The 27272-nt window shown below is 44.1% G+C and overlaps 1 protein-coding gene across 4 annotated transcripts in view; it reads right to left on the bottom strand.

Annotated features, from left to right (window-relative positions):
- Positions 1-27272, bottom strand: part of KNTC1 (kinetochore associated 1) — a 90630-nt gene that overhangs the window by 34629 nt on the left and 28729 nt on the right. For all 4 annotated transcript variants that reach the window (XM_072600587.1, XM_072600589.1, XM_072600590.1 and 1 more), the window contains 14 exons: positions 26951-27054; positions 26161-26260; positions 25024-25158; positions 24423-24542; positions 23256-23328; positions 19375-19442; positions 15974-16254; positions 15122-15294; positions 14073-14170; positions 7004-7142; positions 6781-6837; positions 5716-5879; positions 4486-4590; positions 1766-1894 (listed from right to left, as the gene is read on the bottom strand). In XM_072600587.1, the coding sequence (XP_072456688.1) occupies positions 1766-1894; positions 4486-4590; positions 5716-5879; positions 6781-6837; positions 7004-7142; positions 14073-14170; positions 15122-15294; positions 15974-16254; positions 19375-19442; positions 23256-23328; positions 24423-24542; positions 25024-25158; positions 26161-26260; positions 26951-27054 (1746 nt within the window). The remainder of the gene's footprint in view (positions 1-1765; positions 1895-4485; positions 4591-5715; positions 5880-6780; positions 6838-7003; positions 7143-14072; positions 14171-15121; positions 15295-15973; positions 16255-19374; positions 19443-23255; positions 23329-24422; positions 24543-25023; positions 25159-26160; positions 26261-26950; positions 27055-27272) is intronic.

The following is a 27272-nucleotide window of genomic DNA, read 5'->3' as shown; positions in this document are numbered from 1 at the left end:
TGGTTCAGAATCTCCCTTGGTCTCTCTGGTGACCAAGAGAAACCACTGACCATCAATTTATTGATTACTGGCTAGGCTAATTAATAAATTGATTAATAATGCCTGGAAACCTCACCTCTCAGGGTTTTGTTTGCAATAAGTTCCCTGCTTCCCCACCTCAAGCCCACTCCTCTTCCACACTCCCCTGTCTGCTATGGACACCACTGCCCTTCTAGCCTCCCTGGTTCATCGTCCCCAACTCCTCATTCCCAATCATACTCAAGAGTAGGTACTTGATAAATGCTTGGTGCACTTACAGACTGAACATTAAAATGCTGGGTATGCCATCACATTATTAAATGGCTTCTTCATCAAAAGGGTCCAGCAAATATTAGGAGAATTCTCCCATTGGAATGTGGCTCTGCTTTTAAAAAGGAAGCCAATGGATTCCCCTCACTGAAATTTGCTTTATACTTGGCTTTGCTAGAATGGGACTATTCCTCAAAGGAAATAACTGTGTTGGTGGGAAGGGGGAAGGTGAGAAACACCCTAATACTCAATATTAATTGTAATTATGGGTTGAGAGCTGAAGGGGTCCTCAGAGGACCTTACAGACTCGATCAGCTCATCTTTCTCCATGAGGTCTCTCAGATTAGACCTCTTCTCTCCATCCCAAAGACTCCCAACCAATCAGTCAACAAGCCTTTATTCAGTGCTTACTGTGTGCCAGGCACCGTCCCTGAGCCCTGGGAATACAAAAAGAAGCAGAAGGATAGTCTAATAGGGGAAGACAACACATAAAAAATGTCTGAAAACCGGGGGAAGGAGGCATAGCAGAGAAAGGTCTATGGAGGCATTTCAGCTGTTGGGCCCAAAGAGGCTTCTTCCTTCAATTGAAGGTTTTAGGAGGCCCCGGCCAATTAGAAGGTGAGACCTGGGGGGGAGGGTACTTCTAGGGTGAAGGTAGTGCAGGGCTGGGGGAGGAGGTTCCCCCCCACACACACACACAGAAAGTTCTGTCCAGATACTAATACCACCTTCATTTCTCAGTTCTGTATCTGCCTCCCTTTGTCCGCCCTTTCCACATCCACAAGAGCTCTGCTTTCCCACAAAACTACTCTCTGATGGTGTGAATCTGACAGTGTATCTTCTGTTTGTTTTGTTTTTTCAAAGCAGGAGAGCTGGAATTTGGCTTCACAAAGGAGTCAGCAGTGCAGCCTCAGCTCTCACTGTCACAGGCCCCTCACTGGTCTCCAGCTTTCCCCAGCCCAGCCCAGCCCAGCCTATCACCCACACAGCTGTCAACGTGATTTTCTGGAAACACACATCTAACCATCTATCCCTCCCCTACTTACTAACCTGGAGCGGCTTGCCTCTGGGATAAAACAGAAGTCCACAGTCTAGTTTTTAGAATACTTTGCCTCTCAGTATTGAGCTATCTGTCCCAACTCCCAGCATGCAAGAGTCCAACCAAACTGGGCTTTTGGATGTTTCGCATATAGGGCACCATATCTTAACTCTTTGCCTTTGGACTAGACCTCCTGCATGCCTGGAATGCAACTGAATCAGCTCTGCTTTGCTAAATCCCCCTTCAGTGTCTTCAAGGCATAGCACCAAGACAGCTTTCTGCACGAATCCCTCCTGATGCCCCCAGTTGCCAGAGCCCTCTCTCCCTAATTACTTATTCACCTGAATACCTCCCCTAGCACCAGGTAAAGAGTAGAAGCTTCAAATGCCTATGGATTGATATTTAAATGAAACAAAGGATTTCTTTTCTTAGCCATACCAAAATCTTGTGGTAATTTTGCCATGTGGTATCAATGACTTTCCAGATAATTTCAAAGACATCTTTCTTAGGTAAAAGAGTACAGTAACCCAAGGCCAGGTCAAGATCCACCAGACGACAATTAAATACCTAGAGGAATAAAGCAGCAAAATCAGTAAAATCTTCCCATTAAAACAAGTAAATTCCTAAGGACCTATTAACTCCTAATCTAATTATGCATTGTCTAGACTGAGCACAAGGAAGGGGAGCTATTCATCCTCATTTGCAGTTATTACTTCCATTTGCTCATCTGGATGTTCTCAACCACTCACAGGAAGTTTAGAAAAGCTACACAACTCAACTGTAAATTCCCTGAAGGAACGGACCCCATCTTACCTAAACCCTGCATCTCTGGTGCCCAGTAAGCTGCTCTATTCGGAGTAAACCTTTAAAAAGTATCTGGTGAGAGGAAAAGTGTCCATGATAAATTCTATAATGTAAAAATAGACAAAAGCACAATAAAGTAGGAGAACTTGGGGGGAAGCGGTCAGTGCAGAATGGATTCAGTGACTACAATGTCAGATTTTTAGAACTGGTCTAGGAGGAGTAATTGGTTGCACACAACTGAAAATTTATCAGATTTTTTAGGCTAGAAAGCATGAATGGATTCAAGAGCCCAACGAGCAACTGCATCTCTGCTCTTCAAGACATTAAAAAGATCCCAGCCAATGAAAGCAGAAACCAAATTTGTGGAGCTTCTAATATGGCTGTGGAGGATCTCCCAGCATGGGAGGAAAAAAAGATAGCCCTATGGTCCAGAGGGACATGAATGACATCTGCAGATGGCTACAAAAATGGGAGAAGAAACCAGGAGATTAGTCTTTATTAGATTATGATATAGATGTATTGATAAGGTTACAAAATGCTACACTGATTGAAATGTAGGTCAGCCTTTTCCCCCAAACCTGACTTGAACAAAATCAGAGTATGGCCCATAAAATGGTGTGATTTTTCAGTTTTTACCTGGATATTTTTCTTTTAAAAGAAATCCCACTTTATGGGAGCATTCTACATTTGGACTAAAGTGAGAAGATAATTCAAAACCCTGATAATTTCACAGCAACCAGGAAAAGACCAAGGCAGCAAATCTATCTCTCTAGGACTAAGGATTCCCAGCTCATCCATGAATATAGTCAGTTATCTACTGGGACTGCCTGGGCAGGCCTCTAGGCCTGTGCTAAGGCTGACTGTTTACTGGAGCCTTCCTGCCTGTGGCTGCAGGCCAATTCTGTTACCTCTGGTGCTCAGAGGAATACTTCATTAGCCTTCTTTACCAAGAGAGGAGTGTGGGAAAGCTGGGCAGGTGTTTCCACCCATCCTCCTGGGGTTGGCTTCTCTCTACACCTCATTATGACAAACACCTCCTGCTCCTCGGTCCACTGAGAACTTATCTGCCCTCAGGTAGGTAACTCTCTCCCCATCGGAATTTCCTCCCCCATTCACTCCCCTCCCCATCGCAATGTAAATGTATAAAAGGCGTTAGTGCTCAGACTCAGAATCAGTGCTTAATAAATGCTTGGTGCATTTACAGACTGAATATCAAAATGCTGGGTATGCCACAGCGCCAAACGCTGCTTCATCAAAAAGGTCCAGCAAATGTCCATCAGGAGAACCGTTCCACTGGAATGTGGCTCTGCTTTTCTAAAGGCGGCCAATGGATTCCCTTCTCTGAGATTTGCTTTATGGTTGACTTTGCCAGAATGGAACTATTCCTCAGAGCAAATGACTGTGCTGGTGGGAAGGGGGAAGGTAAAATTGCTATTTATAATGCTCAGGATTAACCACAATCATGGGCTTACAGCTGAAGAGGACCTCAAAGGGAAGCTAGTCTGACCCATTCATTTCATAGATGAGAAAATGAAGCCCTGATAAGTCAAGTGACTTGCTTGATGTCACACAGGCAAACAAGGCCAAAATTTGAACTCAGGTCCTCACTGCAAAGGAGACAGCTAGGTAGCTCAGTGGATAAAATGCTAGGCCTGGGGTCAGGAAGATCCAAGTTCAAATCCAGTCTCAGACATGTACTGGCTAGATGACCCTGGGCAAGTCACCTAACCTCTATTTGCCTTAATCTACTGGAGGAGGAAATGGTAAATCACTCCAGTACCTTTGCCAAGAAAACACCACATACACTTTGGGTATGGTCACAAAGAATTGGGCACAACTGAATGACTAAAAAAATGATAACAAATCTCACTCTAACCCAAGGTTTTTTTCCACTGAATCACATTCAAGAATACCTGTCTAGGTAAATTAGAAAATTCTATTAGCTAGAGTAAAAACAAAAATATAAAATGGCTACAATAGGGGAACTGGGCAGGCTCCAAACCTGCTGTTTTCACTGATACCACAGGGTAAGGAAATGCCCCCTGCCAATGCAGGGTGACCTCCTGTCCATAACCTACAGTCTTACAAGAGTTGTCTAGAGCACTGGGTGGTGGAGCTACTTGCTCAGTGTCACAACGCCAGCATGTGTAGGGATGTGATGTGAACCCGTTTCCTGGCTGGAGGCCAGCTCTCTATCTACTGGGCCACACTGCTCCTCCCTCTCTATCCAGGATGCCATGTTTGTGATAAAATGCCTTAAAGATAAATTCTTAACAGTCCAGAAGACAGAGCTACGTGGAGAGGGGTAACCCTTGATAAGCACCAAAGGAATGATTCCCACCAAAAGTACTCACTTTGTGTAACAGGGCCGTAGCATTTTTTCTGATCAAGGCCGTGGACTTTTCTTTTAAGCCAACAACAATACTTTTGGTATGGATTAATAGTCTCTCTTCATACAGCTTTAAGAAAAGACTCAGAGTTACAATCATAAACGCTCAGTCCATATGACTTGGTGTTATATTCTCAGACCTTCCTTCTTGCAAGACTGAAAGAACTTGGAGAACAGCACACGAGAAGATTCCAGCGCCTCAGGTAAATTCAATCAGAGAAAGAATGAAAGTTGTCCACCGAATCAGCTTCAGCAGTTATTAAGCCCCTGCTGTTTCCAATGGATATTCTTTGATGCTTTGAATTAATATCCCTTACAAACAGCAGGCACTTAAACAACGCTTGCTGATTGATTACAAAGCACAGGGCTATGAAAGGAGTTGCTATTACTACCTAGAAGTGATTATTCCCACCCCGAGGACAACAGCTCCCACCTCACAGGCCTCACTGAGGTGATGTCCGATGTAGTCACCTGGACAGGGATTCACTGAGCACCTTTGCAAAGACCCCACAGGGTAAGGTATCAATATCCTCATTTTATAAACAATAGAGATTCAATGACTTGTCCAGGGTCACACAGCTAGTATCAGAAACAGAATCAGAACTCTGGTCTTTCATTGTTCTATCTAAAGCTCCAGAAAGAATGACTCTTGAATCTCCTCAATACCTAAAGGAGCTCAGCACACAGTAGGCACTTAATAAATGCTTATCCAAAGGAACAGGCTACCTACTGGTAGCACCATCTGATGAAGGAAATCCCCAGCCAATCACAATTTGTCCTTCAGAATTGTTAGGTGTCAGAACATTTAAATTAAGCCATCAACTAGGGAAACTATAATAGGAATTTGGGTCACATTACCAGTTAAGAGATAGGAAAAACCTTGAATTCTCTCATCATGAAGCCCAGACTAATTAAACAATGCGTCCAAATTCCTCCCTTCAATAGATCTGATTTTTGAACCTTTGAAGAGACCAGGCCTATGTAGGGAGTTGTGAGTGAGGAACCTCCCCTACCAATACATAGAAGGATTGGTGTCTTTTCTGCCAATGATGGTCTCAGAGAGTCTCAGGGTCACTAAGAATTTAAGTGCCCAAGGTCACCAAGCCAGGATGAGGCAGAAGATGAATTGAACCCAGTCTTCCCGACACCAAGGCCTGCTCTCTGTCCACGACCCTCATCCCCACTTGCTCATTACCTTCTCACTCAAGGAGATACTCATGCAGTTCGACATTCCGTGCTGAAGGCAGATGCCAAAGGAACCTACTATAAACTTCAGAGCCAGCTCCCACTGGCTGGATTCCTGCAGGTTCTGAAGCACAGCAGAGATAGGGGTGATGACAGGTAAAAGAAGACTCTCTCCTGGGAAATGACAAATAATTTGGTGGGTCAAAAAGGTTCCCCCTTCCTCCATCAAAAAGAAAAATCAATGACAGGAAAATGCAGATCAGGTTGTTGGCAGCAGTTTTAAAAGGTATTTGTTATATACTTCATTATTTCAACACCTCAAGGCTCTCTGTCTGTCAGAAAAAGCACAACCCTCCAGAACTTACTACACAGTCTTGGTGCAATGCATTGGCCAAAAAAAACGCCATCACCCTGAGGTCGATCTTGAGAGTGATGAGCCTCCATAAACTTAAATAAGCTGGCTCTTAGTGGGAACTGAGGGAGTATCACCGAACCTCAGCTGGCAGAGTTCATGGACTCCTTGTCCCTCCATACCACCCTGAGGCATCGGAGCCAGACTTTGGTGGAGAGCTCCTCTGTCCCAGGCTGGAGCTAAGACTGCATAAGTGATTCCCCCACCAATGCAGATGGCACCCATTCTGCAACTCCAAGAGCTTTAGAGAATCCCTTTGGAGTTGACAATAACATCTGCATTCAAGAGCTCTGATATCACACTGACAATACTAATGACTATGGATATAAGGAAAATCTGAACTATAACATCATTAAATGTGGCATAACGAAGGACTTTCATGGTACTTTATTTATTAAAGAATTCCTCAATGACAATTATTTCAATTGACCAACTGTCACTAACCAGAGATCTCTTTCCTTTGAAATGAAATTAAAATTTATAACTTTACTCATAAAATTTTTTATGTAGTTGAATAATATAAGGCCCCTGGAAAAATAAAACCAATCAAAGATGATAGTGAAGAAAGTGAACCTCCCATCTAGAACTGAAGATTTCATTTAAATTGACAAAAATAGAAATATTAACCAACTGGTTAATATTTACTTTTTTCATTTCAGATACCTTTATTAAATGGACAATATGGCAAACTGGCAGAGTCCAAAGGATATCTTCTGCCTCCTACAAAAAGAGAACATTAATTTGAGTGATTATCAGGGAAAAGCTATGAAAATATCATGGCTTATTTAGAGGCTAGATTATATAGTGACACTTCATAGATTTTTTTAAATGAAATTAAGATAATTGTAAAAAAAATAAGTGTAAGAAAAATATAAGTGAAAGTTACCAGATGCATGAATAAGAGACGAAATCAACTCATAGACAACCGGCAGCACCAGTTGTGATTCAAGAACAATTCCATCCTCACTGAAGAAGTCACTGTAAATCCACTCTTCGTAGGGATCTCTATCAGCTCCAAAGGATGTCTAAACGCCAAATAATGGGGAGGGGGAGAACAAAAACACAAATAAAACAGGCCACACACAGACCCCAACTGCTCTCCAAGGAACCAAGATTGGCCAGACCAATGCAAAGAACTTGGTTTTTCTGGGAAGAGAAACAGATATTATTAATTCTTGATGTAAATGGTCTCTAATGTCAAAAGTGATGACTTTAAAATCTTTAATATGATATAAACTCTTATTCTAAACTTAGGGAAGAGGAGTTGGGTGTATTGAAACCTAAATGTTAAAGTAAAAGACTATACAAGTAAACTGGGCCAGAGTGAAGAGAAGGGCAGCTGTTGTCTAAGTTATTACTTGAAAGAAGGGGAGAAGGCCCAGAAGGGAGGGAGGCAGAGAAGTAGAACAATAAAACCAGCATGAGGTCCATGTGGAGTGTTTAAACTGTTCTTGTTAAGCTCCTAGATTCAAATTCTGCCAACTTTCTGGCTTTCTTGTCTGTGACTTTGGGTTCATCACCTAAGTGCCCTGGGCCTCAGTTTCCTCATCTGTAAAATATAGAGATTGCATAATCTAGATCTAAAATGCAATGAAATTAAGCGAATCACATACATTGCTGGGAAAACTGATACCGTCCTCTCATATTAAAGATACGTAAAGACAAAGGGCACGCTCTGGTTCTCCCTGCCGTCAGGAGGGAGCGCTCATTCTGCTTAAGAACAAGGAAATTCACGTGTTTGGGTCACAAACAAGCAGAGAATTTTTCAAATAAACTTCTTCAGTATAAGTTGCTTTGTGAGCTGTGGGGCCTTGGTCCATCATGCTTATTGGATGCCAGGTAGCCAGGTGGCACCGTGGAAAGGGCTGCAGGGCAAAGTCAGGAAGACCTCAACTCAAACCTGGCCTCAAACGCTCACCAGCTGTGTGATCCTCAGTAAGTCACTTACTTTCTGTTTGCCTCAGTTTCCTCAACTAAAAAATAGGGCTAATAGTAGCAACTACCTCCCAGAGTTGTGTCAGGGACCCAATGAGATAACTGTAAAGTGCCTGGCTGGCACATAGTAGGCAATTAATAAACACTTGCTTGTTTCCTTCCTACATGCTAACTTGGGCACAGAGGAAAGTCAGGATAAATGATCATTGCAGACAATTTGGCCAAAATACCCTGATCTCAGGCAGGATTCCAAGAGAGAAGGCATAGCTGTGCCTCTGGAAAGGCTTTATTTCCCTGCTTTATTGTCCCTTATTCCTATAATAATAGAATTATTACTCTACTCAAGAATTTCAGGAAATAGCCTCAGGGTGCGCATCAGCCATGGTGGAGAAGAAGCTGGCCTGGCGATGGCAGATGAGCACAAGGGAGGAGAGCTCTACGTGGACATTCAGGATGAGTGAGTGGATGACAGGATGTGTCCCATGGCCACCGGGCCAGGCACCCCGCTACACACATATTGTACAGAGATCAAATGGACTGAGTGCAGTCTAGTAGATGCATGTGACCAGCTTTGTTCCCATACCTCTTACACTCTTTCCAGCACACTTTGAGGAAGAGAATACGTGAAGGGGGCACAAGGTGGAATGGAACATAGGAGATGGAACTATGTGACAACTTCCAGACCTTGGGATGCCAAACAAAGTCAAGGAGTTAAATGGGCACTAACTGGGGCCGTTGTAAGGGGGCTTTGTCCATGATCAGGACATAAAGAGCTTGTGACACCAGCAGCCGGCTAGATCCTCAGAGCGTGACAAACTCCATGATGGTATAGGACCATCTCTGCCTCTATGTTTGGGCCATCACTGGGGTGTGAACTAACATCAGAATGTAGTCCAACCTATACTCTAAATTTGAATAAAAGGAATATCTCAAAAGATAGCCAGTCCAGCTGTCAATCCTCCCTTACACCATCTGGCTTCAAAACTTCCAGAAGTTGGAAGGGACTTCAGAAGACATCTAATCTGATCAGATGGGATGAAGAAGAGGAACCAAGTGGTCACCTGGACACACCAGCCACGTTCCTTGGCAGCCGCCAAGAGGATTTTCCTTTCCATCCAAGTTACACCTCTTGACACTCCCACCCCCTGCTCCTAGTTTGCTTTCTGTGGTCAAGCAGTCCGAGCCTCACCTTCACCATGAAAGCCCTGCAGATACTCAAAACATCATGTCCACTTTGGATCTCTCCTTTCTCAGACTGACAGAACATCCCCAGTTCCTTCCATTCACATCCTTGCCCATTCCAGTTGGCCTCTAGCTTACCAATAGTCTTCCTAAACTGAGGCCCCAAGAACCAGACCCAAAGCTCCAGAAGTGGTCTTGTCTCTCTGGTATCACACCCTGGCTGCCTAAGCTTTCTGGGTTTCCATATCTAATACTGTCCACTCAGAGATAGCTCATGGTCCACTAAGGTCCCTAGATGAACCACCAACTAGCCATTCCTCCATTATTTTGTAGTTGGTGGTTTATGGAGCTCAAAGCATAAGAAATTACACTTATTACCACAGATTTTCATCTCACTGGACTGCCCAAATATTCTAACCTGTCAAGATATTTCTGAACATGGCTCTGTGAGCTTCTCTGAGCTCTCCCTCTCAGCATGGCCTCACCTTCAAATATGATAACTATGCCCTTTGTGCCTTTATCCAAGTCATTGGGAAAAAGATTAAATAGCAAAGAGCCATCCCTGAGGCACTCCATGAGAGACCTCCTGATTAGATGACATTGATCTGTTAATGATTAGTCAACCAGTTCTGAATCCAGCAAATCCTTTTATTGTTTAGCCTGTGTGTGTGTGGGGGGGGGGGGGGGGGGGGGGGAGGGGAGGGTATGTATGTGCATGTGTGGCTGTAGGTGTGGCTGTATGTGCATATGTGAGTGGGGGTGTGTACGTGTGTGTGGGGGGGTGTGTATATGTGTGTGTATGTGTGTATGGGGGGTGTATGTGTGTGTGTCTGTGGGGGGGGTATCTGTGGGGGGGGGCGGCGGTGTGTGTGTGTGTGTGTGTGTGTGTGTGTGTGTGTGTGTGTGTGTGTGTGTGTGTGTGTCTTTCTTACAAATAAAGCAAGAGAGAATCTGGCAAATGCTTGGCTAAAATCTAGCTCAGGGATGAGGAATCCTCCAGGTCCTCAAGTGCTGCCCTTTGCCTGAATCCAGACTTCACAGAACAAATCCCCTTAACCAAAGGATCTGCTCGGTAACTTGGACTCAGTCAAAAGGCCACACCCAAGGACCTCCCAAGTCACAGGCTCCCCACTCCTGATCTAGGTAAACTATACCAACTGCATTTCCTCCACCTACCAGTTCAGCAGTCACATTAACAAAGAAGATGAAGTTAGCCTGGCATGACTTGTTGATGATGAAGCTGGTTCTCTTTATCTAGATCACAGGTTCTTGTACAAGTGTCCAACAGAAGGAAAAAAAGAATGACATCTTTGTTTTCATAAGCCTCTAACTGAAATCCAATTATTTAAAAGCATGATCGTGAACGTGGGTCCCAGATGCCACTAGACTGGGGGGAGAGAGGTTCTGGCTACACAGAAACCATCTATTTAATAATACCTTCTAGAACCTTGCAGGAGTAAAGTTAAACTCACTGACTTACAGTTTGCTGTAACAACAACAAAAAAGGGGGGCGGAGCCAAGATGGCGAAGTAGAAAGACTCACATACACGTAGCTCCAAACCCACAAACCACAGAAGGGCTAGAGGGGACCAAGCCAGGGCGAATTCTGCACCCAGAGACCACGGAATATTGGAGCGAGGGAGATTTCTGCTCCAGAGAGACCTGCAAACCTCTCGCGGGGGGTCCTTCGCGCTGTGGACTGGGCACCGGGAAGGGGAGCAGAGTGCAGCCCTGCCGCAGCCACGACACCGAGAGGAAAAGATCCGAGAGGGCTACGGGGACGGGATCTCCAGCAGCCACGCGGGTCCCCCCATCCACAGAGGGACCTGCAAACCTCTCGCAAAAGGTCCGTTGCGCTGCAGATGCGGAGCCCAGCCCGGACCTGCGGCAGCGGCGGCGACCGCGGCTCCGAGAGGCACAGATCTGAGAAGGCTCCAGAGACGGGATCTTCAGTGGCAGCACAAGCCCCCCCACCAACAGGTGACTGACGGGGGTAGGTGAGAGAGTCCCTTTGGCGGGTTGAGAGGGGAGTGGGGTGCCCCCATGGCTCGGGCCCCCCCAGGAGATAGAAGCTGAGAGGTGGCTACAGACAGGGGCTCCCCAAACGGGCGGGAGCCTGGATCCATTGTGGAAGGTCTGTGCATAAACCCCCTGAGGGAACTGAGCCAGAGAGGCAGCCCTGCCCCTGACCACCTGAACTTAATTCTCACACTGATTAGCAGCCCTGCCCCCGCCAAAAACCCTAAGGCGGGAAGCAGCATTTGAATCTCAGTTCCCAAACGCTGGCTGGGAGGACCAGGAGGCGAGGTGGGTGTGAGGAGAACATTCAGAGGTCACGCCACTGGTTGGAGAGAATGCCAAGAAAAGGGAAAAGAAATAAAACTATTGATGGGTACTTTACCAGAGAAAAGACACTTTCTCCCTTCCTTTCTGATGGGGAGGAACAATGCTTGCCATCAGGCAAAGACACAGAAATCGAGGATTCTGTGTCCCAGCCCACCCAATGGGCTCGGGCCATGGAAGAGCTCAAGAGGAATTTTGAAAATTAAGTTAGAGAGGTGGAGGAAAGACTGGGAAGGGAAATGAGAGGGATGAGGGAGAAGCATGAAAAGCAGATCAGCTCCCTGCTAAAGGAGAACCAAAAAAATCTTGAAGAAATTGGCACCTTGAGAACTAGCCTAACTCAGCTGGCAAGGGAGGTGCAAGGGGCCAATGAGGAGAAGAATGCTTTCAAAAGCAGAATTAACCAAATGGAAAAGGAGATTCAAAAGCTCACTGAAGAAAATAGATCTTTCAAAACTGGAATGGTACGGATGGATGCTAAGGACTTTATGAGAAAGACAGATATCTCAGAACATACCGCGCAGATTCGAAAAATGGAAGATAATGTGAAATATCTTATTGGAAAAACAACTGACCTGGAAAATAGAATCAGGAGAGACAATGTAAAAATTCTGGGACTACCTGAAAACCATGATCAAAAGAAGAGCCTAGACATCATCTTCCATGAAATTATCAAGGAAAACTGCCCTGAGATTCTAGAACCAGAAGGCAAAATAAATATTCAAGGAATCCGCAGAACACCGCCTGAAAGAGATCCAAAAAGAGAAACTCCTAGGAACATTGTGGCCAAATTCCAGAATTCCCAGGTGAAAGAAAAAATATTGCAAGCAGCTAGAAAGAAACAATTCAAGTATTGTGGAAATACAATCAGGATAGCACAAGATCTGGCACCCTCTACATTGAGGGATAGAAGGGAATGGAATAGGATATTCCAGAAGTCAAAGGAACTAGGACTGAAGCCAAGAATCACCTACCCAGCAAAACTGAGTATAATATTTCAGGAGAAAAAATGGTCTTTCAATGAAATAGAGGACTTTCAAATTTTCCTGATGAAAAGACCAGAGCTGGAAAGAAAATTTGACTTTCTAACACAAGAATGAAGAGAACCAGGAAAAGGTGAACAGCAAAGAGAAGTCATAAGGGACTTACTAAAGTTGAACTGTTTACATTCCTACATGGAAAGACAATATTTGTAACTCTTGAAACATTTCAGTATCTGGGTACTGGGTGGGAGTACACACACACACACACACATGCACACATGCACACATACATAGAGACAGAGTGCACAGAGTGAATTGAAGAGGATGGGATCATATCTTAAAAAAAAAAAATGAAATCAAGCAGTGAGAGAGAAATATTGGGAGGAGAAAGGGAGAAATTGAATGGGGCAAATTATCTCTCATAAAAGAGGCAAGCAAAAGACTTATTAGCGGTGGGATAAAGAGGGGAGGCAAGAGAAAAACATGAGGTCTACTCTCATCACATTCCACTAAAGGAAAGAATATAATGCACACTCATTTTGATAGGAAAACCTATCTCATAATACAGGAGAGTGGGGGACAGGGGCACAAGCAGGGTGGGGGGGAGGATGGAGGGGAGGGCATGGGGAGGAGAATGCAATCCGAGGTCGATACTCATGGGGAGGGAAAGGACCATAAGAAAATAGAAGTAAAGGGGGACAGGATAGGATGGAGGGAAATATAGTTAGTCCTATACAACACAACTAGTATGGAAATCATTTGCAAAACTAAACAGATATGGCCTATATTGAATTGCCTGTCTTCCAAGGGGAAGGGGTGGAGAGGGAGGGAGCTAAAGAAGTTGGAACTCAAAGTGTTAGGATCAAATATAATGTTCTTACCACTGGGTAACAAGAAATACAGGTTAAGGGGTCAAGAAAGCTATCTGGCCCTACAGGACAAAAGAGAAGACGGAGACAAGGGCAGAGAGGGAGGATAGAGGAGAGAGCAGATTGGTCACAGGGGCAATTAGAATGCTTGGGTTTGGGGGGGGGGAGGGGATAAAAGGGGAGAAAATTTGTAACCCAAAATTGTGTGAAAATAAATGTTAAAAGTTAAATAAAAAAAAAAAAAACAACAACAACAACAAAAAACCCCACAAAAAAAGCAGGACATTTGCTATATTACCAGCACACAGAGTATCAGGCTTGGGATCAGTAGGTCAGATCAGACCTACTCAAACTGGAAAAAACTAGATCATTTTGAGGGACAGGGGAAGTACAATGGAAACAAGGGGAGGTGGGGAAGGCAGCCCACTCTCTCCAGGAAAGCTGCTTACACTTACTGCCCCTAGTTTCTCCTCAAATCTGGGATCTATCTTGCTTCTCCCACTCCTCCGCTAGCACACCCCTCCCTACCAGCCCAGTGGAATTGGCATAAACAATCTTGCAGGTCACTTCAAAATCGAACCCAGTAGGTTAAAAGATATATTTAAAAGTTTCTTAAAGAAGAAGAAATTCAAACAGACAATACCTTTGTTAGACTTCCACACTCCTCCAGCTGGCACTGTCTGTAAATCTCCATGGCAGTTAAAGTATATTTACACATTTCCAGAGCATCTAATAAAAAATCTGGGAGAATGTAAAAGATGTGTCATGAGTCTAAATATAGGAATCTTTTTACCTGAAGCAGTCACTCAGCCATTTCCATTTAAGATTTTCAAGGTGAAAAACGGAATGGAGAAGGTGATTTAGTTTTGTCTTCCTATGAAATATGGCCCCACATTTTTCTTATGTTCTGGTTTGAAAATGAGATATCACCTCTCTCCCTTCCTTCTCTGCAGAGGTGGGGGACTATGGATATGGAACACTGCATATACTGTCAGACCCAGCTGTTTTGTGGCAAATTTTGCTGAACTTTTTTCTTCTTTTTCTCTTCCTTTTTAATTTTGTGTTAAGAGAGATGACTCTCCAGTGAGGTGAATGTAAAGGGCAGTAGTTGGAAATAAAGATGAAGGAAAAAAAAAGGACATCAAAAAAATTGGTGAAGAATTAATAAAGAAAATCAGGAGCTGGGACAAAAATGTTCTCAGTCTTACAAAGCTGAACTTGGACAGACACATAGCTACATAAGGACAGACAGACAGACAGATAGATAGATAGAACGTGTGAGCATTTACAAACAGATCGCTACTATGTGCCAGACATGGCGCTAAGCACTGAATATCCCTACTCTCAGGGAGCTCACATTATTCAAATGGGAGAAGACAGCACATTCACAGCAGCTGGAAACGTGGGAGGGCAGGTCCTGAGCAAAGGAGGCAGACAAAGACAAGAATGAGAAGTACGGAGAGGGAGCTCAGGCATGCGCTGATTCACAGCTGGGATTCTGCTCCAAATGGCAGGTCCAGAGCTGGGTCTCCTACCCTCTACAGTCAACAATGAAAGGATCTACGTTAAGGGCCAATGCATATTCAGTTTAGTTTCTTCTAAGCCAGTAGAGAGAATGAAAGTCCTCAAAGCTTCCTTGGCAAACAGTACCATGGAAAGCACATCATGCTGTTAACGGTGCTTCAGTCTCACCTGGGCTACAGATGGTGGCTGCCTGGCACGCCAGCTGATGGATCTCCAGAGGAAGATTCAAAGCCTCCGGCAGAGCCGTTGGAGCATCAGCCCCCAATCTCTGACAAAGCTTCTGACAGGCCAAAACTAGCACTCTTCCTGTGTTGGGACTGCGGTGATTTTGAAACAAATCACTTTGGAAAAAAAAAAAAAGGATGGTTCACAGTTAGAACCCTGGTCTTGGAAACTGTTGTCACTGGCTTGTATCAAAGGAACATTTTCAATGCTAACAGTTAAGAAATGTGGCTAAAAGTTGTTAGTTAACTTGGATACATTATCAATAGCATCGTTCCTTTTTCATGTCGTGCTCAAGGCCAAGGCCCTGCCACATCTGGCTCCTGATCTCTGGGGCTGCAGAGATGTCCTGTGTGCAGAGGACACAAGCCAGGATCTGAAGCTAGGAGGACCTATGTCAATTCCTGCCTCAGATACTCCTGGTTGTATGATCCTGATTAAGTCATTTCTAACCCTCTGACCCTCATTCTCCACATCTGACTCCAGGTCTAGTGCTCCTAGGCACAGAGGATGAAGTGATTTGCCCAAGGTCACACAGCTACTAAGTGTCTGAGGCTGGATTTGAGGCTAGGTCTTCCTGACTCCAAGCCCCTGCCTGCTCCAAGCTATTACCGTCAGTAAAACTAATATACTGGCTTAAATTTGTGGAAAAGCCCTCATGACAACTACCACCTACTGTAAATCACTAAAATGCTTTTAGAGAAAAGAGTCCATCTGTGCTATGGGAGCAAAGGAGGAAAGTGACGTCATTTTCAGCTCATTGCACGGAGCTGGGACAGGCAGCATCCCTGTGGTCACCTGCAGAGCTGAAGAGCTTCCTCAATTCTCCCTGAATTTAAGGTCTCCAACACCACTTCAGCCTCCAGGTCTTGCTCTGACACCAGCAGATTCAGACTCTGTCTATACAAACTTGATCGAAGGGACACATTCTTTGGGTTAGTGGGGGTCTCCTCCAGCATCCTCGTAGATTTTTGCCAGGCCTGGGAAATTTCCTGAGTGTTAATGGGTTCTTTGTGAAGTCCAGCTATCAGTGAATGATTCCTGTAGCCTTCAAATGGAAGGAAGAGCTCAAAATCCTCCTGTGATAAAACAAGAGAGGACCCCCAAGTATTAACACCCCTCCTTTACCTCATAATGTGACTCCCACTGCTCATTGGGACAGGAGCTCCATTTAAGCAGGATGATTTCATCTTTACCTTCATATCTCCAACCCATTGGGTATCAAGTGGGCATGAAGCACCTATGTGCCAGTTACTGAGCCCTGGGAATACAAGGGCTAAGAACAAAATAATCTCTGTTCATAAGGATTTACATTGCAATGAGGCAGGCCCCAAAGACATTTACAAGTATATAATAAGAATAAGTAAAAACAGTAAACACAAACCCATAAAAAGGAGGCAAAGACAAGGTCATGTGAGAGGGGGCACTGAAAGCTGAGGGGATCCAAAAGGGCTTCAACGAGAAGGTGTTTGTACTGTGTCCTTCAGAAACCCAGGGATTCAGGGACTGCAGGCAGTGTGCACCATGAATGGAGAACAGAGTGCACTGCATGAGGAACCAAGACAAAGTCACAGAGAGGGGGTGCAGAAGCTCCAAAGAGTGCAGGGTTTTAAAAACAACTCAGCAGGGGGCAGCTAGGTGGCCCAGTGGATAAAGCTGAAATCAGAAGGGTCTGAGTTCAAATTCAGCCTCAGACCTTTACTAGCTGTGTGACCCTGGGCAAGTCACTTCATCCTGACTGCTTCCCAAAAAAGGAAAAAACTCAACACATTATATTCTGGAAGCTACAGGAAAGCCAGTGGAATTTACCAAGTGGGACCGTGACAGGGTCAGAGGGCCCAGGACAGAGTAGGTGCCTCTTGTCATTCTCAGGCATGTCTGAAATGACTACCTTGGGAGTCTTTTTTGGGCAGAGATACAAGAGTGGTTCACCATTTTCTTCTCCAGCTCATTTTACAGAAGAGGAAACTGAGGCAAACAGAGTAAAGTTTCTTGTCCAGGGTCACACAGCTAGTATGTGTCTGAGGGTGGATTTTTTTTTTTTATTCATTGCTGGACAGCCAACAGCAGACTATCAGAGTTCTTAGAACATAGAGCAGGATCTTTCTGACAAATAACAAGAGACCCAAAGGGTTATTTTTTATATATTAATAAAGGGAATCTGTATTTAAACTAGTTTTATACCAATAAGATTGGATCTGTCCCCCCACAGCTTACATTTAAAGGTCCTCCAGTCAATCCTCTTTCATGTAAAGGCTGGGGCAGGTACAACAACCTTACTGTGCCCCACTGAGAGCAGGTTCTTGATGCAGAAAGACCACTAAAGGGGCGTGCGTGAAAGCTACCGTTGGAATCAGGAAGGAGCTGGACTCAAATCCCACCTGGACACTCATTAGCTGTGTGACCCATAGCAAAGCCTCTTAAGCTCACTAAGGTGCAGACAACGTGGAAGCCCAGGCATCACCTATAGGATTGGCCCCCATGAAACAAGCTCCTGCACCTAAGCAAGGGCCCTTGAGCAGGTGACGAATACAAATCACTTGGTGACACAAATGTAGGTTCAGAACTTTTAGCACCAGTATGCTACCTCCATTTTTTGTAGCTTTATTTTTAACAAATCAAATGATTTTCCCATTTAAAGTTCTCGAACAATCTTATAAATATAATTTCTGCTTAGTGTTAAGAAAATCTTTCCTACATAAATACCTCTGAGAGTTAGAGTTAGGCCTCAGTCTGATACTGTAGTTAGTGGAAAAACGACACAATTAACTAAAACTTGTTTAACAATTGTCTTTTCAGGAATGCTTGCTTTCAAAAATTAATGTCCTTGGATTGGTTTGTCTCTTTCCCTCTGTGTGTTTCTCTCTCCTTCTTTCTGTTTCTCCACTCCCCAATGTCTCTCTCCCTCTCCCTCCACCCACCTCAGAAAGGAACATAATGGTACCTGACTAGGCCTTTAGTGCCTGAATCTGAAAAGCAGAAACTCATGAAAGCTACCAAATCTGTTTCCCCAAATGCTTGTCAGCCAAGCCCCCGAGTCCTCCTGCTTGCAAAGCAGTTCCACACCAACATAAGCCAAAATCTTCAAAGTCAGATTTTAGGATGCTGACTCTGTTCAAGGTCAACTAATTTTTTAAATTAAATTTCCAAGTAAAAATAGATTGGCTAGAAATCAACTAAACCAGTGTCCCTGAAGATATTAGCAAATGGTATATGACAGGAATGAATGGTTGCCTAGAACCTTTCTTTACAATCCTTTCCCTCTTCAGAGTAAAGGAGCTGAATGAATCAATGAAGAAGCACTTACTCAGTATTTCCTTACTGAGCCAATCAAGGGGGAGGACCCAGTTCTCAAGGAGCTCTCACTCTAATCAGAGCAGACAGAATATAAAGGAGCATTCCACAGGACTCCTTACAGGAAGATCTGGTACCTAACCCTAAGAGCAGCAGCCTGCACTGTATCCCCAAGAGGTCATGAAAATGGGAAAGGGTCCCACCCACATGTACAAAAATATTTATAGCAGCACTCTTTGTGGTGGCCAAAAACTGGAAATCGAGGGGATGCCCATCAACTGGGGAATGGCTAAACAAATTGTGGTATATAAATATAATGAAATGCTATTGTGCTATAAGAAATGATGAACAAGAAGACTTCAGAGAGGCCTGGAAGGACTTATATGAACTGATGCTGAGTGAAAGGAGCAGAATCAGGAGAACTTCGTGCACAGCAACAACTACAAGGTGCGAGGAATTTTTCTGATAGACTTAGTACTTCATTGCAATGCAAGGAGTTAAAAAATTCCCAATGGACTCGAGGCAAAATGCCTTCCAGATCCCAAGAAAGAACTATGGAATTCGATTGCAGAAGGAAGCAGATCATTTTCTTTTGTATTATGTTTTGTTTTGTTTTATGATTTCTCCCATTCATTTTAATTCTTCTATGCAACATGACTAAGGTGAAAATATATTTAATAGGAATGTATGTGTACAACCTATATAAAACTATATGCTGTCTCAGGGAGGGAGTGGGGAAGAAGGGGGAGGGAGAGGAAAAAATCTAAGATACATGGAAGTGATTGCAGAACACTGAAAACAAATAATTTAATTTTTAAAAATTAACAGGAAAATAAAAATCAATATATGTGTAAAAAAAAAAAAGTAGCAGCCTGTGCCAAGACCCCACAACTCAGATTCCTTACCTGTAAGCTCCTAATGGTTTTAAATATTTTTAAATTTTCTTCACATTCATCCATCTTCAGAGGATTTTCTGCAATTAAATTTTTCGAAATAGCAGCAACAAATTATTACAAGAGCCTTAAGATGAGCACATTGACAAGTTCTAAAGAGATCAGAATGCAGGGTTAAAAATGTAATTGACTTTATTTCTTCTTTCTGTCATCTTTAACAGGTTTTCACCAGGGCTAAGTGGATGAAATCGAATTCAAAGCGCTTGATTATCCAGTGTGATCAGAGACAAAGAAAAGTGCAGAGGATGAGGAAGAAGGGGACAGAAAACCTTGAACTCACCTATAGTAAATGTTGAAATGCTCTGGGAGCAAGGTTACTTTCCTGATGAACTTGATTAGGTTAAGAAGACAATGAGCTTGTGCTTTCCTGACCACACACAAATGAATGAGAAGGTAGCTCTGGAGTAGGGTAGATGGCAAGGAAAGACAGCCTGGGATCAAAAGCTAAGTTGCCTTTCAGTCTGTGTGCTAAGAAAAGCTCTACCCTGGATTCTTTCTGGAGCTCTCTGACAGTGCTTGAAGCAAACAGGTCATCCATGGTGCTGAAGTCTGCAAACCCAAGCTTAGGACATAGATTTCAAGTTGCGGTTTTGGCCAGCCTGACCCTCCTGAGCAGAATCCTTTTCTCCACTTTCTGAGATATATACCCTTCTCCTCCCCCTCTTACTTTCTGTAAAATCCCATTGTATCCACCTGCTTGCCTATTACATTCTATGGAAGATTGCTGATGATGCTATTCTGGGCTCCATACAGAGGAGCCTGAGCTCTGAGCATAAATAAAACCGGCAGATAACGATCTCTGGGTTGTTGATTAGGTAACCAGTGGACTCCTTGGGTAATTCTTATCAGTAGAGGAAGGCACACCCCCAGGAAGGACCTGTGAACTCTTCAATGAACACAGATCAAACCCATCCATGACATAACAGATAACTCCTAAGACGCTGCCTGAGTCAAATGAAGATACCTTGATGAAGCATCTACTATATGCCAAGCACCATGTTGAGCCTGGGGAATCCCAAGAAAGGTGAAAACAGTCCCTGCTCCCAAGGAGCTCACAGTTTAATGGGGGAAGAGAAGATGTAAACAACGATGCACAAAGAAGTTACAGAGTAAATTGGAGAAAATCAACAGAGGGAAGGTATTTGTATTAAGGAAGGCCAGGAAAGGCTTTTCTGCAGTAAGTGAAACTTTGGCTGGGACTCGAAGGAAGTCAGAAGGAAATGAGGAGGGAGAGAATTGTAGTCACAGAAAGATGGAGTGTCTTGTGGAAGGAACAGCTAGGAGGTCAACGTCATTATATTGTTGAATATATGGAAGTTAAAAAAAGGTGTAACAAGACTGGAAAAGTAAGATATGGTCAGACTACAAGGGTGTTGCAAGCCAAACAGAGGATTTCATATTTGAGCTGGGGGTAACAGGGAAGGAACTGAAGTTGATTGAATGGGGGTGGGAGTATGTAGAGGGTGTGACAGTTTGGAAAGATCAATCATTGTCCTTCATTCTTAACATCAGGGAGCTGATGCCATGACTTGCAAATGAATTGTATTTAAGTGTGGCAGGGCTGTGTAAGATCACCAGCCTCACTGGAGCCATGTGGGCCCAGTGGCCAGATATTGACCAGCACAACTGGAGATGGCCCAGGATGCAGTGTGAGACCTTGGCCTTTTTAAGCTAAAGTCTTCTCAATTTCTCACTTTGAGTGGGGCAATGCCAATCCAGTGAATAGGTCTCTTAGAATTTTAGAAAGATCAATCAGCTGGACAGCTGAGAGGAGGATGGACTGGAATGAGCAGAGACTTGAGGCAAACAGGAGCATCGGCAGCTACAGCAGTAATCCAGAGGAGAGGTGGGTTTATACGAGAGATGCGTTGCCAGAACTGGGATATCAAGTAACTTGCCTAGGGTCCACCACACAGCTAATAAGGGCAAGAGGCATCAAAAAAGTTTTACACAGGTATATTCCTATATTCTTAGGAAGAAAACTGTCTTAGGAACACTCTGAGGATCGCCTGGCAGGATAAGGTACCAGACACTGAGATCCTTGCTTGAGCTGAACTCCCAAGTACTCAAACTATGCTTCAGAGAATGCAACTCTGATGGGCTGCCCACGTTGTTCAAATGCAAAATGTACGCTTGCCAAAAAAGACTATTTTATGGAGAACTCGCATGGGGCAGGCAATCACATGGCAGTCAGAGGAAGTGATACAAGGATACTCTCAAGGTTTCTCTCAAGAACTTTGCATTTGATTGTGCAACATGGGAGACACTGGCACAGGACCACTCAGCATGGCATATATCATGTGGGTATATCAGAAAAGGTGCTATGCTCTATAAGCAAGGCAGAATTGAGACAGCACAAAGGAAACGTAGGATGCACAAATTTGGAGTAACCACTCCAAGTGTTCACATGGACTATCTGTGCCCAACCTGTGGTAGAGCATTCTGAGCTCATGTTGGTCTGATCAGCCATGGCCAGACACACTGAGACTTCACTTTATCATGGTGATGTCATTTTGGTCCTCTTCAAGAATGAAGGACAACAACCAATCAACCAGTCTGTCAGGAGAACAATGGGGAGGGACAGCTGTCATACGAAGAAACAAGGACAACATGGGGAGGAGGTAGAACTGAAACAAGTTAGAAGATTTGGGGTAAAGTATCAGTTCTGAGCTCGCCTGATTAGCAATCTTGGGTAAAGAACTGTTCCTATCTGTGCCTCAGTTTCTTCACCTGTAAATGAGAAGGCTGACTAGCTGCTGAGTCTGTCATAGCTAAGGTGCTTCAAAACTCCAGCAAACCAGCTGTAGCCAGCATGGAACCATGAAACCAGCAAAACTGCAAAGTGTGGCCCATGATGAAACCTTAGCCAACATTAACAATGATCTTGAATCCCTTTAAAGGCTCAAAATAGGGGACCAACTTCAACCTAACAAACATTTATTAAAGACCGAAGTGGAGAGGCACAGGGGTAGGCATGGGGGGCACAAAGACAGGAAGATGCCAAACTTGCTCTCAAGAAGCTTCTAGTTCATGGAAGGGAGGAGTGGTAGTGAAGTAGTGGAATTCAGTATAGCTGACTCTTTGTACAAGTTCAGCAGGGAAAGAAAAAGAAGACAGAGGACCCTGATCAAGGATGAACTTGAGAGGACGGAGGAGTTAATGGAGAGTCTCCAACAGATGGGTTAGTAACCAAGGTGTTCAAGTTGCATCTCAGGATGGAGAAGCAAAGGAAAGGGGTGGAGAGGAAGATGAAGGTCAGAAATGCAGGAGAATATCCAGAAATGTGGTAGGATACAACTCTACAAATTACAGAACAGAAGAGATGCCCGAACAGAGGTCATTGAGTAATGGTGGCCAAAGCAAGGGCCTAGATGGGGCAGATGGAGCAAGGATAGGCCAAGGATGCTGTGCGATGTGGTGAGTCAGCATTAAAGGGGTCCAGTTAGAGGTCCAGGTTAATGCTGGGAGGTGGAAAGAGCATGAGTTCAAGAATGAGAAGAAATAGGATAGAAATAGAAGAGGAAGGCCACAGGGCACAGCAGAAGCAAGGGAGAACAGGACCTCATGGGGGTGAGCAAACAAAAGGCAGTCCTAGTGTGCAGGGATGCAAGTGTGGGGAGGGATCAGCAAGAGGAGATTGGTAAGTAGACAGGTGTATTTGGAGGATGGGTAAGTAGGAAGGCCAAAGGTAAGCAGAAAAAGTGTTGGGCCTTAGGGGATGGGGAATACTGAGGAGGCACAGACCATAAATGCTTTAAAGAGCCCCAAGCTTCCATTCAAGAATTAAGTTACTCTGCTATACCAAGAAAGAAGAATCAGCATGTAAAACTTGCCTTTCTGAATGTCACGTAGAGCCTTTACAATGTTTACAGTTGTCTTGGCTATAGAGAGCCTCTGAATCTTGTCCTGAAATCAAAGGGACCCAATGAGATTTTTTTTCACCTTGAACTGATTTTAACAAAAAGCAAAATGCATACAGAAATCTACAACAATTTTAAGGACAAAACAAAAGGGCCTGTTAATGGGGTCCCAACAATAAACTCAAAAATCTACCACAGACAGGAGCTTCAACAAGCTGCTCACAAATACTTTAGGTTAGGTACAGTTATACTGAAAGAATTCTTTTGAAATGTATAAAAAATTTTCTGGTTAATGCCCCAATGGTGCTTGCTATAACATAACATGTCTGGCAGATGCTTGCAGTGAGTTATTCCTTGTCATCCAAACACAGGAGCTACTCCATCCTGTTTACTGTGACAGATGTCAGCCTTCCTCCTCTCCCCCACTCAGGGTGGGAAGAACTTCAGAGGCCATTGGATGCTGCCCCTGTTACAGTGGAGGACATGGAGGACTAGAGAGAGTCAATGACTGTCAAGGTCACACAGGAAAGTAATCATCAGAGGCAGAATCTGAACCAGGTCCTCAGACTTCAAAGGACTCCAAAGCAGAGGCATTGAGGGCCTGAAGTAGAGTGGTGGACATAGTGTAGATGTCCCACCAAGCAAATATCAGTTCCTTGAGGGCAGGATGTTTCGATTTTCTTTGCACCCCAGGCACCTAGTCGGATTGGTCGACTTCAGAGATCAGGAAACTGAGGCTAAAAGTTAAGTAACCATCCTCTGTTCTCCGCAAGAGACTGTGGAGGCAGGATTCAAACTCGAGGCTTCCCGTTCACAAGTCCAGAGCTCAGCATTGTATCTACAGGTCATTATCAGACACTTCCCAGGTGGTACGTGACTCCCAGTGTAATTTAATTAGCAGGACACAGTGGGAAGGAGGGTCCAAAGCACCACTCTGGCTTTCCCTTCAGGTTTTCTTATCCCTTATCTAAGTTATATCCTATAATTTAGACATCTGACAAGAAATCTGGTCATTAATTTACCTATGAAATTAAAAAGGTGGCTCTTAGCGAGTCACTAAATTTATGTGACACAGCCCCAAATATTCCAAGCATGGCCCAACTTCCATTCACCGGCTGCTTCACCAAATGTAAATGATACCTCTTGGGAGTTCTCTGGCTCTTCCTGGAGTGCTAAGCGCGCCCATATAATCACTCTTTCTGCAGTTTTCTCAGCTTCAGCAGGAGGCAGAGATTTCAAGAGGGATAGGCATTCTTCACCCTAGGAACATTACATGAAAAGGTCAAAAGTAGATACCACTTACAACAGAAATAATTTGTCCCTCAACATCCTCCCGCTCCTTGGCTTTTGTTTTTCATTTCCTTAAAGATGAAAAAGTGTCTTTGTAGAGAAAATAGATTAACAGGCCAAATTTGGGGAGACAGAAGAAGCACCAAACCCCTTTGCAGGCAACAAATGCTATCCACCCCCACATGCTGAAATGAAACTTAATTTCTGCTGTCTTTGTTTTAAGAATCACCAATAGAGACCCTCTAAGATGCAGAGTATGAAACAAGACCTGCCCTATCACTGGATCTGTGAGTACAAAGAAAGGACACCGGAAATGGCTGCCTGGTGCTTGTGGCCCCCTATAAATAAGTAAAGAGTTTGAAGCTACTTATAAAGGCCATGGCCATGAGAACATGGCCTCTCCTTCATCCCCAAATCACAGCTCACACATCAGTTTCCTGAGCTGACGTACCTCTTCTTTGCTCATCAGGTCGATGATCCTTAAGCTATAGATTTCATCTTTAGACAACAGATATGCTTGGGCTACCTTTAAAGCATCCTCAAGAGAGGTTGGGCCATTTTGTTTAAGGATGTATCTGATCACCCTCTGAAAGGAAGCAGAAAACAATCTTACATTTGGGGGTAAAACGACGCTGTGAGAGTGAAGAAATCCAACTAAGAGAACCCAGAACACCTCAGGAGGTTGTATTTTCCTAGAAGGCCCCAGAGGAACAACAGGTGACCTTCTGGATTAGAATGCACTTGACCTCTACTTTCTTACTGGATTCTCAGACCAACTCTGTGGGTGCTATTTATTATAAGCCTGATTTCACCAAGCAAACACCAGAAAGAAGAAAAGTAACTTGCTCAGGCTGATGGCTCTTAAGTGTCAGAAAAGGGAGTGGGTGCCAGGGCTTCCAAATCCCAGGTGTGCCACATCAGAGAAATGTAAATGAAAGCTGTGCAGGCAACAGCCACTACGTGAAGACAGGCAAGAGGGATAGAATTTTCCACTGAGAAGTCTATATACTTTTTATTTTGGGCCCTTTCAGCCTCTTCCATTATGGTTCTAATGTAAGAGGTGAAAATATTTTTACCAAAAAAAATTACCAAAAAGTAATTCTGAATCTATTTTGGAAGAATCTTAAAGGAACGTCAGGGACCATTTAGCTCAAATCATTCTTTCTATTGCTGTTGTTGTCTGTTTCAATCATGCCCAACTCTTAGTGACTCCACTAACAAAGATGCAGGAATGGTCGCCATTCCTTTCTCCAGCTCATTTTACAGGTGAGGAAACTGAGGCAAATAGGGTGAAGTGACTTGCCCAGGGTCACACAGCTAGGAAGTGTCTCAGGTCTTGCTGACTCCAGGCCTGGCATTCTATCCACTATGGTGCCCACGGGCTTCATTTTACAGATGAGGAAACTAAAGCCCAGAGGTATCTTGACCTGCAGAGGTCAAGAGTAGGCTAGGATCTTCACAGCCAAACCTTGAAACTAGTGCATTACCAAAGGACTCCTTTAAAGGAGGAAAAATCTCATGACATTTTCTATTATGTTGCCAGAAGTTGAACGGGGTGAAGGGACAGTGAGCTTTCTTGCTTCCTCACCATTATCTCCTTGTTTAAAAGATTTGCATCTCTTATTCCATAACCTCGTAGAAGCTTCTTCATCTCCATTAACTTGTAACTTTCCTGTAACAGTTTGACTCTAAAAAACAAATGTCAGAGTATTGTGAATAGCTGATCTTCTTGTATAATGCAATAATCGTCATCATCACAATAGCTAGCCATTACACACATCTACCACGTGCCAGATGCACTGTGCGTGGCACTTTACAAATGTGATCTCACTGGATCCTCACAATGGCTCACTCACTCAGACAGATCTGTGATCTCATTCAGTCAGTCAGCAAGTATTCACTGTGCCAGGTTCTGCAGTGATGAAGGAATTCCCCCCAGCTCCTGCCCTCCCTGGGGGACTTCTGCTGACATCATCCCAAAGATCTGGCACAAGGGGTCCCTCTGACTTGCTAGTGGCTGTCCTCAGTTTCTCCCAACATTAGGGTTAATGTTGTTGTTTAGTCATTTTTCAGTTATGTCCACTTCTTTGTGACACCATCTGGGGTTTTCTTGGCAGAGACACTGAGGTGGTTTGCTATTTTCTTCTTCAGCTCATTTTACACATGAGGAAACGGAAGCAAACAGGGTGAAGTGACTTGCTCAGGGTCACACAGCTAGTGAGCATCTGAGGCCAGATTTGAACTCTCTTCCTGACTTCAGGCCTGGCACTCTATCCACTGTCCCACCCAGCTGCCCATCAGTGTTAGCATTGCCAATTCAATTTAAATGACCTACATTTTGTCTAATAAAGTAAGTGTTTAATAGAATCGCTTCTTACTTGGGATGGTCCATTTCCAAGTGCTTTTTTACCAGCTGTTCCACAGCTGTGCTCCAAGGCACCACAGCCCCATACATGATCTGCAGCACGGCGTCAAAGATGAGCTAGGAGAGTAGGCAGATGGCTGTCACGACAGATCCCCACATCGTAACATGGCCTTACCACCTCAGTTTCATCCCACCATCATTCATGTCTCCCTGTCTTACCCAAGTTTTCCAAACAAGGCCATTCACAGTATTTCAAGTTGCCACACAGGCGTGCGGCTACCTTGGGTTTACTTTGCTGTGTTTGTTTGGAACCAATAGCTTGGTTTCATTTTTTA

The sequence above is a fragment of the Notamacropus eugenii genome, chromosome 4 (assembly GCF_028372415.1).
Source record: "Notamacropus eugenii isolate mMacEug1 chromosome 4, mMacEug1.pri_v2, whole genome shotgun sequence".
In the NCBI taxonomy this organism is placed as follows: Eukaryota; Metazoa; Chordata; class Mammalia; order Diprotodontia; family Macropodidae; genus Notamacropus; species Notamacropus eugenii.
Note: the sequence above shows the minus strand (reverse complement) of the source record. Positions and strands in the feature narration are given on the sequence as shown.